At 39.3% G+C, this 13151-nt stretch overlaps 1 protein-coding gene across 1 annotated transcript in view; it reads left to right on the top strand.

The window, feature by feature from the left end:
* Positions 1–13151, top strand: part of LOC104337205 (sodium channel protein type 5 subunit alpha-like) — a 45785-nt gene that overhangs the window by 18656 nt on the left and 13978 nt on the right. Inside the window, 7 exon segments of the mRNA XM_075417930.1 lie at positions 314–416; positions 1134–1372; positions 1494–1646; positions 2828–3181; positions 3954–4406; positions 9356–9467; positions 10550–10704. Of these exon segments, the coding sequence (XP_075274045.1) occupies positions 314–416; positions 1134–1372; positions 1494–1646; positions 2828–3181; positions 3954–4406; positions 9356–9467; positions 10550–10704 (1569 nt within the window).

Below are 13151 nucleotides of genomic sequence, written 5' to 3'. Positions count from 1 at the left end.
AGATGGAATGATTTTTTTCCTTTGCTCCCCTGTTAAGGAGTCTGTACTGCTTCTATAAAGTCATTATTCTTGTTGTTAAATATTTTCAGAAGGAAACAACTTCTTGAAAAATATTACTGGTTTTGATGAAATATCCTTCACAGGTGAACACATGATATTGGATTGTTTTGTTTTACATTCTTTCAGCAAGGAAAACCTTCCTTACAGTGTGTATTGAAAAAGGCATATTTAGCTTATGCAGAACATAATTTTTATATTGCCATTGCTTCATGTTCCCTTGTTACATTGTCTTCTGTTATCTTTCTAACAAAAGAAGCAGATACTGCTGTCTTACGAATTGTCAGTGGATTCTATTAGTGATCCCTTTCGAAGACAGAGGTTGATGAGTGCAGCCACTGTTATTACAGATAATTTACGTAAGTCATTCTTTAGTGTTTTTCCTATGGTGATTGTGTAACTTGATTTAAGAGATCAAAATGTCACAAACAGTCATCATAATTTTAAAAGTCACTAGGGAAAATTATGCTACAATCAAATGTAAGTTTCAGTAAAATAAATATTCTGTATCTCATGGAACTGCAACTGTAACTTGCGATTATCAAGGGTAAATCACACCTGCAACTTTTTTGTTAACTTGAGTTCAGCAAAGCTTTGAACACTGTCTCCCACAGTATTTTTTTCATCCAAATTAGGTGTTATGGGCTGCGTGGCTGGACAACCAGCTGGTCAAAAAAATGGTTGGATATTTGGGCTTGAAATGTCTGGTGAACAGGTTGTATTCTGCCTGGAGGCAAGTAACAAGTGGAGTACCACAAGGCTATAATAAAAGTAAAAGTATAAATAAAGTATAAAATAATAAGTGAAAATAAAAATATAAATATAAAGTATAATAAAAATATGAAGAGGTGGATAATATCACCTGTTTCTGTAATTATTATATTTGTTGATGTTTTCCTTTAGCCTGTGATTAGTTTGTGTAGAATGAGTGAAACAGTTTTTTTCAATGATGCCATTCTGCTCCCGTGAGATTGATATTTCTTTTCAAACTTTTCTATGACTGACTGTTTTTTCCTTCGTACTATGAACTTCCACATAAGGTTATTCGTGTGTCACTTTCCCTCTTTGTCGTTTAGAACTGCAAGAGTCAAAACTGAAATGCCCTTCATTATGGAAACGTTCTGCTCAAAAGTATCTAATTTGGAATTGTTGTCCATTCTGGAGAGTACTGAAAGAGAAGGTGAAATTGGTAATTTTGGATCCGTTTGTTGATCTCTTAATCATGGTTTGCATTGTTGTGAATACCATATTCATGGCTCTGGAGCACCCTGGCATGCATTCCAATTACCAACACATGATTTACGTAAGTGACAAGGTAAGTTAGGCCTATGTTAGAGTGAATATGGAATTACAACCCCATATTTATGCTGGAACAGTCCCATAAGGAGACATACTTTTTCAGTGACTTTTTCTGAATTTCTTTTTCCTCTTTCCAGGTCTTCACTCTGATTTTTACAGCAGAAATGATCTTGAAAATCATTGCTCTAGATCCTTACAACTATTTTCAGCAAAAATGGAATATTTTTGATAGTGTAGTTGTTATGATTGGCCTAATAAGCTTTCAAACAAATCTGTCATCTCTCAGGCTGGTAATTATTTCTTTATTCTGTTTTAAAAGTACATGTGTTATTTAGATTTGTAAAAGATCACAGTGAAATACCCTCAAATTGTTTTACTGGCAAATCTGTTAAATCAGTTCTCTTTGTTAGTATGTAGTAAGCTAACATGAACGTTTAATTATAGCAAATATGAAATGAATATTAAAGAATATATTAAATATGTTTATTTTATTGTGTATATTGGATACTACAAATCCTCTGGCAGAGTGCACCTCCTTGGAGATTTGATCTAGCAGAGAGTTCAGTGGTTCCCTGTTAGGTCTGCAGAGTGGCACTGCTCAACTACATTTCAAATCTTCAATCAGGAAAAGATACTATCTGAGTGTTTGCATGAGCGTAAGGATAGCAAAGGTTCCTTCACAGCTTTTCCTTTTGAGTTGAGATTTGTAAAATAACATAGCCTTCCTCAAGGCTTAGATTTAGCCTTGAGGTCTCCTCAAGGTTTTCCTCCATCTTAGGGAAAAGCAGGCATAGCTCTGAGATGTCTATGTATAACGTTAGTTTTTTGCTTATGTCCTTACTGTGTTTTTAGAATGCTGGATTTACTAATTATTTCTAACATTCTTTGTAGCTTTTCAGAGAAATCACGCATAGACATTCAGTTGAATTCTGTTTCTTCTTGTGTATCATGACTGAGAGATTTTAACAGCCCTGAATGCTAATTTGACTAAAAATGTCCTTTACACTCATGAGGGTGCAGAGAATAGATCCCATCTGGCTTTTCAGATCATATTTTTAGTCTGTTGGGCAAGTGGTAGAAAAAATTCTTTTTTCAAGTCTTGTCTTATTACATTTGATTTAGTCCAAAATGACTTTCGTGAGCCTCATCCGAGTACCTATAAGCCACTTTATTATTATTACTATTATTACTGCTGTTGATACTAATAGACTTACACCTGCTTGTATCTAACTTAGTGCAAACAATTTGAAAGCTTCCTTTGGCAGTTCTCTGTTCTCAGTGACATTAGCCATCTGAGCTTAAGCACAATGCTTTTGGACCAGAACAATTAAAAACCTTCCTTTGGGGGGGAAAATATGATGGTGTTACTGAAGTAAAGACAGCATGATAAATGCTGGGTCTGATTTTTATGTTTGCTGTGCTACCTATGCAGTATTCACCACTCACATTGTTCTCTTGTGTTTACTTACAGCTTAGGATCTTCAAATTGGCAAAGTCCTGGCCAGCCTTAAATACTCTTATGAAAATTATTATAAACTCGGTTGGTGCTCTGGGTAACCTCACTCTGGTTTTGATTATCACTGTATTTATTTTTGCTGTAGTAGGAAAGCAGGTTTTGGGCAATTGTTATGAGACTAATTACAGTAAAATAAGCACCAATAAGAATTTACGCTGGCATATGAAGGATTTTTGTCATTCTTTCCTGATTATATTCCGAATATTATGTGGAGAATGGATTGAAACCATGTGGGAATGTATGGAAGTGGCTGGAAAAGGGCTGTGTCTTCCCATTTTCTTGCTAGTCCTCGTGGTAGGAAACCTGGTGGTGAGTTCAACATTTTTCAGTCCCTACTGAACGCATCCAATTATACTGGCTTTTTTTTTTCCAAGGCAAACTTTGTCATTTGAAGAGTATTCACACTATTCTCTTTTCTGGATGTTACTTAATATATGTGTTTTTCTTCAGTCTTTTTTTCCTTTTCCCCTGACTTTCTCACATAAGAGGTAGCTGCTGAGCAAAATACACAAAATTATTTCTTCTATGAAAAGTGTAGAAGTGCAGTGCTTTCAATAGTTAAGTGTCTGATTTCTTGATCTTTTGTGTTGCTAGGATAAAATAACAAAACTGTTCAGTGCTTTTAATGCTTACCAACTTATATTATCAAAAGTTTACAGTACCCAGATTTTCTGTTTTGTGTGACATATACTAGATCTAATGCATGTATACTGGAAGACAAAATGTTTTTCATCTGCTTGGTTTGTTGGTCTATACCAGAACCTTTTTGATGGAGGTGTTATTAAAAGTTATGTTTTTCTGCTGGTTTTCAACATATCTACCTCCTCATACATTATGGACATCAGAGTATGCGAAAATGTATTTGATATGCCCAAACCCTCACTTCTTTCTTTTTTTCTCCTGCCTTTCCTTTCAAAAGGAGCCACATCATATTATATTCATATTCCAGTATAATAGTAAAAAAAAAATCATTGCAGTGGTTGATAAAAGCGAGATTGAGATTTTTTTAATCTAAGGAGAGTTTTCTGAAATGTCTGTTCTGTTACTTGTAATGTCTCCAACTTACTTTAACTATTTTAAGGTGCTCAACCTATTCATTGCCTTGCTGCTGAGTTCATTCAGTACTGACTCCTCAGTGGGAGAAGAGGAAACCGGACAAAAGACTAAATGTCAGATTGCCATTGCACGGATTCACAAGTGCCTGCAGTCTGTGAAAGACAGAATTTGCGATCATTGTGGCAAAATAATGAAACGAAGCCCCAAAACAACATCCAGAAAGAAGACTTTGGTGAAAATTTCTACCAAAGACACAGAGGAAAATAACTATGCCATGACAGATGTCAGAAAGGATATAGACAACAATTGCTTTGACATTGGGTATTACAATACTGAAGAGAGTTCCTCAATAACAAGGAAATATGAAGAATTTTTAACTAGTCCTAGTACCTGTGTTCCCATTGCAGTAGCAGAGACTTACGCCGATGAAGGTGATGATGAATACAGTGCATGCACAGAAATAAAATACAGAAAACCGGTAAGGAATACTAGTATTTGAAAAATTATTGTAACTTGCATCTGTAAATATAAACTCGAAGACTCAGCAGTGAATGTTATCCCTTCTGTCATTTCTGCCATTTTACTTACTTTGTTCTTCTACTTGCTTCAAAACACAAGAGCTACCAAATAGTCTTAGTTATTGAATATCTACTTTCTCATCATTCTTGCCACTGATAGCCATAATTCTGCATCTGTCTGTTTTGTTTTCATTTATTGCTGACAATTGCTAAATGAAGTTTGATCAAGACAGACATTCTTTCTTTTTGTCTCCTTTGCCTTATAGATGGCACCTGGAATTTTTGGAAGGCAGGGCTCTTGTGTTGCTTATATGTTATTTCTCAGTTGCATGGAATCCAAAGGGAATGCAAATAAAAGCTTCACCTTAAAAAATAATTTCTTAATTTTTTTTTAATCCCCTATTCACATCTATGATACTTTGGACTCCTCTTTATATTTCTTGATTTTGTTGTGTTGGGCAGGATTAAGCTAAAGTCTTAGACACTTAAATGCAGATACCTAAATATAGATTTTTGCATGTGAGCGAGGCATTTATGCTGCCATGGTAGTCAATAATGGGGCAATTCATTTGCCTGTACATAGGAGTTTAGGGATGTTTGAGATACTTCAGGTGTCTGTCACATCCACATTGGACGGACAAATAAGACAGAGGAGCTATAGAAGCTCTTTTGGGAGTCTGGAGGCCAGGAGTAAGTAGAAACACGTCAGATGACACTAGGTGTCAGACACAGATTACTCCATTTAGAATCTCAAGATTCCACATACAACTCGCCTCGTAGATGTCAAGTGCCATTTGAAGTACTGGATTGTCTCATATGGCTTCTAATTGCACCTCCAAAAAGTTGTCTGCTGGTTCCTGTAGATCCTGTGCTAGTATTTAACTATGTCATAGTATTTAACTATGACATGTGTATGTCTTGGGTACCCCAAGGTATCTTAAAAGACACAAAGCAGCTTAGGGTAATCGACTGAGTTAAACCCTCTGTGTCCTCACTGCGTTCAATAGTGTCCCTTGCTGCATGTCCATATACTTGCACATTGTCAGCTTTTCCTCTTCATGTTTTCTCCCGTTGGGCTTTCTTGATTTTTTTTTTCCTTATTTTTGCTTTCTTTTCTTCTCTCTAATGATATGTTATACTTGTAATAGAATTAAATTTTACCCGATTATTTTCCTTTGAGGGGGGTGATGTGTCTTAATGAAATTCTGTTTGTGACAGCATCATTACATTAGTTATATGTGGTGTGATTGCTTAGAAAGGATGTGAATGCTGGTTTGAGTACGATGATCCATCTGCATGAATGATTTTAGTTCAGAATCATTGGATCGTCCTCTGAAATTCTTATTCCTATATAAATTTTTTTGCCCGTGGAAGGTAAGGGTGATACCTTTTAGCCCATTGACAGTACTGCAGCTGTGTATGAAACACCCAGTAGCAGTTTCAGCTCAGCTCAGTGCACAAGGACCTCAAGCTGATGTCTTTTAGAAGCCTGCCTTATTCACAGGCATAGTAATAAGAAGCAGCAGGCTGCAATATACCTTCCCTGCAATCTTTTGTCAGAAGGTGAAGAAAAAGAATATTAACGCTTCTCAGAACTCTGCTGAAGGAATTGCCGATAGAAACTGGCTTATACAACAGAATGAGCTGTTTTGCAGATTCTTCACATAAAGCAAGACAGAAAGCCTCTTAGAGTAGCTTATGATTTTTATTGAAGTATTTTTATTCATTTCTACTTATTTCTCCAGCTACCACTGTGAAGTAGGAATGAGCTTTTCTAAGATGTTGCAACTGTGCTTTTTTTATTCTTGGGTAAAAGTGACGGTGTAAGTATCTGGCAATATGGGGTTGTAAAAAACATATCCAAATGTGTGAGCAGCAAGCTCAGGTGGTAGGCTTTGATGACTTTAATGGTCTCAAGTTGTGTCAGGGAAGGTTTAGGTTGGATATTAGGAAAAATTTCTTACTGAAAGAGTGGTCAAGCATTGGAACAGGCTGCCCAGGGCAGTTGTGCAGTCACCATCCCTGCAGGTGTTCAGAAAGCGTGTAGATGTGGCACTTCGGGATGTGGTTTAACAGGCATGGTGGTGATGAGTTGACAGTTGGACTTGATAATATTAGAGGTCTTTTGCAACCTTAATGATTCTATGATTCTATACTGTACCTAGATTAGCTTGTTAAAGATTGTGTTCTGTGCGTGTCAGTTGTGTTATGATTGTGATATCACCATGTTGATGGTTGACTTGTTGACTTGATGATCTTAGAGGTCTTTTCCAACCTGTGATTCTATGATTGTCTGTTTTAAATCTATCAGAACAGGTATTTGGATTCAAAGTACAGTTACCTACTATTATGCCATGGCAGAAAAGTCAAAAGCAGGCGTTTTCAGATGGATTATCATATGTTCAGTGTCTAGGTGGACTGCTAGGATCCATTTGCTATGTTTTTGGTCATAAGAGAAGACATTGTCAGTGGAATATCTTTGGAAAGTTCTCAAAGAAGCAGTAATTGCTGGTCACCTTAGAATCATCTGTGGCTGTTTGAAATATATTTTCCATAAGCATTTGATGACAGAAATTCTTTCACCACTGCAGTGGAATCTGGTATAGCTTGAAATTCATAGTGGCGAAAGTACTAAGAGCTGATGCAGATCACTTAGCTCTTCTGCCTGTAACTAGAGACCTGAGAGCGTTGGAGTCCAGCTGCAAAGGTTGCTACTGATCCGGTTGATCAGAACATAGTGAACTGGATGCAGGAATCCATCAGGGTGCTAAATGTAGATCTTGAGGAATGGTACATGTCCATAGCATGACCACAGGACCATAGTATTTGAAATTGAGGAAGAAACCATTCTTTTACATGCTTTTTAGAGATGTCATTTAATTACCTGTAAAAAGACAAAAATGCAAAATTTTGTAGATGGTTTAGATTCCATTAAAGAATTTTGACTTTTAAGAATGACTGTCAGGAAGAAAAATGTGGAAAATCAACTGTTTTGCATTATTTCATGCAGGGAAACAGATTAAGACATAGAGAGCAGCGCCAGAGTTCAAGTGGCTTCAGTCAGATTTCTGGGACTTCTGAAAGTATAAGTGGTTTTCCAGAAACACACCGAAAGAAAGAACAAAAAGAGGTAATTATAACTTTTATCGTCTTGTGGAGTATGCTAGAGATGAAAACTATCACAGCAGTCCTCTCGTTCAGCAACAACAGGACGAGCTGAGGTTTTCCAAAGAGTAGCGAGTATAATCCCTGTGAAGATGGTATATCTCTCTAGAGGTAGTAGTAGTTTAAAGTGTGGAGGTTTGTCTTTCAGAAACAGCCATGGTTAACAGTGTAACTTAATATGTTATTTAGTATAAAGTAAGTAAACAGAAATTAATCAAGAAACACTTACTTTAAACATATCTGATACATACCATTCATTTTTGATGATAATTCTGATTGCTGTCATCCTTGGATGCAAAAAATTTGTTCTCTAGAAACAGTTCCAAAAATAACCATGCTTTTTCTGGTCTAGAAACTTAGCTTATTCTAATACAGTATAGTTCCACATCAAAAAAGGTGAATAATCGTGACTTTCCTCCAATGACCCAGAAAATTAAATGGAAGTTCACCAGTTTTCTGGATTACTACCTCCAAAAGTCAAACCACTTTAGCATTTTCTGGTTTTAGATAAAGTTGCCAGAAGTTTTGCTTGTTCATAGAATGAATCATAGAATCATAGAATGCTTTGGGTTGGAAGGGACCTTCAGAGGTCATCTAGCCCAAACCCCCTGCAGTGAGCAGGGGCATCTGACCAGGTTGCTCAGAGTCCCGTCCATCCTGACCTTGAATGTTTCCAGGGATGGGGCCTCTACTACATTTCTGGGCAATCTGTTCCAGTGTTTCACTGTCCTCATGGTAAAAAATTTGTTCCTTATATCCAGTCTAAATCTACCCTCCCTAAGTTTAAAGCCATTGCTCCTTGTCCTATCACTGCAAGCCCTGCTGAAAATATTTTCCCCATCTTTCCTATAGGCCCCTTCAGGTATTGACAGGCTGCTGTAAGGTCTCCCCGCAGCCTTCTCTTCTCCAGGCTGAACAGCCCCAACTCTCTCAGCCTTTCCTCATAGGAGAGGTGCTCCAGCCCTCGGATCATCTTTGTGACCCTCCTGTGGCCCCACTACAACATCTCCATGTTCTAATTTATATTAATGATATTTATATTAAAAAGTTGATATTAAAACCATTAAAATGCCCATGAATTTAAATAATTGTGTTTTTGCTTATGTTGAAGATTCCCTAGAACCTTAAGTTAGTGTAGAGCAGCACGGCTGTCACAGAGGCAGTTCTTGTCCCTGTCCTCATACCTTCCCTTTCCATGTCATATGGGGCACTTACACTTTATGGGTGATAGATTGCTTTATTCCTTTTGTTTATGCTTGTTTTCCTTATTGTCCTTAGTTTTATAGGTGTGTACATTACCTACCAATAACTACAATTCTTTGAGATGCATAGTCCATACGTACATTTCTTTCCTGCTAGGCCTTCGCATCTTCAAGCCTTTTGAGGCATGGTTTGTATCTCTGAAAATGAAAAGAGAATTGGATTGGCATGAAGAGATCAGTTTTCTGTAAAGTAAAGTTGTAGCATAATATAAGCTCTTCTAAACATTTTCATTCCTGGAAGGCTAATGTAGTCGACTAGAAGAAACAAAGAAACCTATCAAATTAAAGCTGTAGAAACAAAGAGTAGGGATTAGCCTTTTCTGTCCTATTATTTATAATTTTATTTTGGTAGTTCAGAAATGTTACGATAATTCATATACTGCAGATTTTTTTGGGGGTGGGTGATAAGTTTCGTTTATGTTAAATGTGGTAACGTTAATGGAAAGCAAATAAATTGTCTTCTTTGCCCTTCTCCTGTGCAGAAATGTGATTCTGGTAGCTATTCTGAAGCCAGCACTGTGGATCCAGATGTTCTTCTGGAGATATTTTCCCAGCCTAAAAAGTCGCACTTACCTAAGGACTGTTTTGGAGAAAGTAAGAACCTTTTATGTGTTGCAGTGCCACAAAATGAACCAGTATTCAAAGATATCTGTTTGGAGTATTTACAAATTGACGGACACAGTTTGCCTGAGACACTTGTTTATAAATATGAAAATCAAATAAATGTACCCGAAGCCAGCACAGAACAGGAGCAGGGTTGGGATGGCTGAACGCAGGCATTTAGTACGGTATCAGATGCCTGAGAGTATGCAAGGCAACTGCATGAAACTGGCAGAACTGTAACAGAAGCTGTAGAATATCCAGAGAGGCCTAAAATGTTTCTAAACACCTGTGTGTAGGTAGCAAAATGCCGTCTTTGGAGTGTGATTCAGTCTTATATTGAGGCATCAGACTGTAGGTGTCTGCATGAGCAAAGGCACTCAAAGCACTTCTGAAGGGGCAGCTGGAGGCCATTTAGGATATGTATGTCAGTACCTGGTAACTTAAACGGCACTTCAGCTGACTTTGTCTGAGCTCCCAGTACAGTGGATGAATATCCAGTCACTACAGCTAATGGAATTCAGAGGGCTGTACAGCTCATCCCAGTGTGGACACCTACCTTTGATTGCCTGAACGGCTCCTTAGACTCCATTGACTCTCATGGTTCGATCCCACTGCCTTTACAGACAAATGAAGAAGCATGTTTATGGTGCAAAAGCAGTGAACAGAGAATCTAGTTGTAGCATCTCTGCAGTGCAATCAAGTGAATTAATCAGTAAAAATAATAACCTACTAAACCACTAGTATGGTAATACCTCTTTGCAAAACAAAAAGAATGAATGCAGAAAACAAAATAAGCAATTTTTTTAGATAGAAGTATTTTTTTAAAATGGAAGTAGTGGCAGCTGCTCTGCTTTTTCCATGTATGAGTTGCTCTATCAAAAGAGATTATTTTGGCCTACAAATTCTGTCCTTTCTTTAGCTTTAGATCATTTCAGCCACAGCATCACCACATAAGTAGAACAGGACATTCTTTGTATAGTCTGTAGAAGCTCATTTTAGGATGTCTTACACCTTTTAGATTCCATGTCTCCGCATTTTCCATGGAACCAATATGCTGTTCTTTCTCTTTTCAGGCTGTGTTGAATGTTGCCGGTGTTGTGTAGTGGATATCACTAAGTTTCCAGGCAGAACTTGGTGGAATTTTAGAAAAACCTGCTACAGAATTGTTAAACATAGCTGGTTTGAAAATTTTATAATTTTTATGATAATATTGAGCAGCGCAGCACTGGTAAATTTAATTTAATTTCTCAAATTTGGAATTGATGGTTGTAAAGGAAAAGAATCATACTATTATATTTAATTTATTTCTCCTACTCTCAGATTCCTTTCCCCAGGGAAAGACAAGAGTATAATAGACGTATCCCTTAGAGGTTATAAAGCTCTCCCCCACTTGGATAAGATATTTAAATATATGGAATCGTAGTCATCTTCGTAGTGCTTCATGGAACATAGTTGTTCACACACTGCTGTGGTTAATTAGGAGGCTAAACCAGGGTCTGAAATTACTTAGTAAAGCTCAAAAAAATAACAGTGCTTCTAAATTTGTGAAGCAGACTGACTGCTCGGTAAAAATTTACATTTAAAATTATCCAAACCTGAAGATGATCAGAACTTAAAAGTGAAGATGGCTGTAAACTGGTAGGTGACTTAGTGTTTTGTTGCTACTCTGATTATATCCATTTCTACCGAAGAGTAAGGGAAGATTTGTTTGATTTGAAAACATATTCACTGAGTCTACTGAAAGTAATTTGTTAAATAAAACATTGCATAGGGCAGAAGGAACATAACCAACTGGTGTGAAAGTGATCTATATGGTAGATGTCAGAATTTTGCAGATAAAATCTCTTCTGTGTGCATTAAGTTTAGGATGTCCACTGAACCATAAGTTTGAACTGTTTGCTTTAAAATTTCCATGGCAAAATCTTCAAGGGAACTTGCTGGGATTCCCACGTGGGCTCCTCTGTACTCACAGAATCACAGAATCACAGAATAGTAGGGGTTGGAAGGGACCTCTGTGGGTCATCTAGTCCAACCCCCCTGCCGAAGCAGGGTCACCTACAGTAGGCTGCACAGGATCTTGTCCAGGCGGGTCTTGAATATCTCCAGAGAAGGAGACTCCACAACCTTCCTGGGCAGCCTGTTCCAGTGCTCCGTCACCCTCAGAGGGAAGAAGTTCCTCCTCATGTTCAGACGGAACTTCCTGTGCCTCAGTTTGTGCCCATTGCCCCTTGTCCTGTCACTGGGCACCACTGAAAAGAGCTTGGCCCCATCCTCCTGACACCCACCCTTCAGATATTTGTAGGCATTTATAAGGTCCCCTCGCAGCCTTCTCTTCTTCAGGCTGAACAAGCCCAGCTCCCTCAACCTCTCCTCGTAGTGGAGATGCTCCAGTCCCCTCACCATCCTTGTAGCCCTCCGCTGGACTCTCTCCAGTAGCTCTTCATCCTTCTTGAACTGGGGAGCCCAGAACTGGACACAGTACTCCAGATGAGGCCTCACCAGGGCAGTGTAGAGGGGAAGGAGAACCTCCCTTGTCCTGCTGGCCACACTCTTCTTGATGCACCCCAGGATCCCATTGGCTTTCTTGGCAGCCAGGGCACACTGCTGGCTCATGGTTAACCTGTTGTCCACCAGCACACCCAGGTCCCTCTCCTCAGAGCTGCTCTCCAGCAGGTCCACCCCAAGCCTGTACTGGTGCATGAGGTTGTTCCTCCCCAGGTGCAGGACCCTGCACTTGCCCTTGTTGAACCTCATCAGGTTCCTCTCTGCCCAGCTTTCCAGCCTATCCAGGTCACGCTGAATGGCAGCACAGCCTTCTGGTGTATCTACCACACCTCCCAGTTTGGTGTCGTCAGCAAACTTGCTGAGGGTACATTCTAACTCTTCATCCAGGTCGTTGATGAAGAAGTTAAACAAGACTGGGCCCAGTACTGACCCCTGAGGGACACCACTTGTCACCAGCCTCCAACTAGACTCAGCGCCGCTGATGACAACCCTCTGAGTTCTGCCATTCAGCCAGTTCTCTATCCACTTCACCGACCACTCATCCAGCCCACACTTCCTCAGCTTCCCCAGGAGGATATCATGGGAGACTGTGTCGAAAGCCTTGCTGAAGTCAAGGTAGATAACATCCACGGCTCTCCCTTCATCTACCCAGCCAGTCATGTCATCGTAGAAAGCTATCAGATTGGTCAGGCATGATTTCCCCTTGGTGAATCCATGCTGACTACTCCTGAGAACCTTCTTTTCTTCCACTTGCTTCATGATGGCCTCCAGGATAAGCTGCTCCATCACCTTTCCCGGGATGCAGGTGAGGCTGACCGGCCTGTAGTTCCCTGGGTCCTCCTTCTTGCCCTTTTTGAAGATTGGAGTGACATTGGCCTTTCTCGAGTCCTCGGGCACCTCTCCTGTCCTCCAGGACCTCTCAAAGATGATGGAGAGTGGCTCAGCAATGACATCTGCCAGCTCCCTCAGCACTCGTGGGTGCATTCCATCGGGGCCCATGGATTTGTGGACGTCCAGATCGCTTAAGCGATCCCTCACACAGTCCTCCTCGACCAAGGGAAAGTCATCCTCTCTGTAGGCTTCTTCTCTTACCTCCGGGGCCTGGGATTCCTGAGGGCCAGTCTTAGCACTGAAGACTGAAGCAAAGAAGGCATTCAGTAGCTCTGCCTT

The sequence above is a fragment of the Opisthocomus hoazin genome, chromosome 4 (assembly GCF_030867145.1).
Source record: "Opisthocomus hoazin isolate bOpiHoa1 chromosome 4, bOpiHoa1.hap1, whole genome shotgun sequence".
In the NCBI taxonomy this organism is placed as follows: Eukaryota; Metazoa; Chordata; class Aves; order Opisthocomiformes; family Opisthocomidae; genus Opisthocomus; species Opisthocomus hoazin.
Note: the sequence above shows the minus strand (reverse complement) of the source record. Positions and strands in the feature narration are given on the sequence as shown.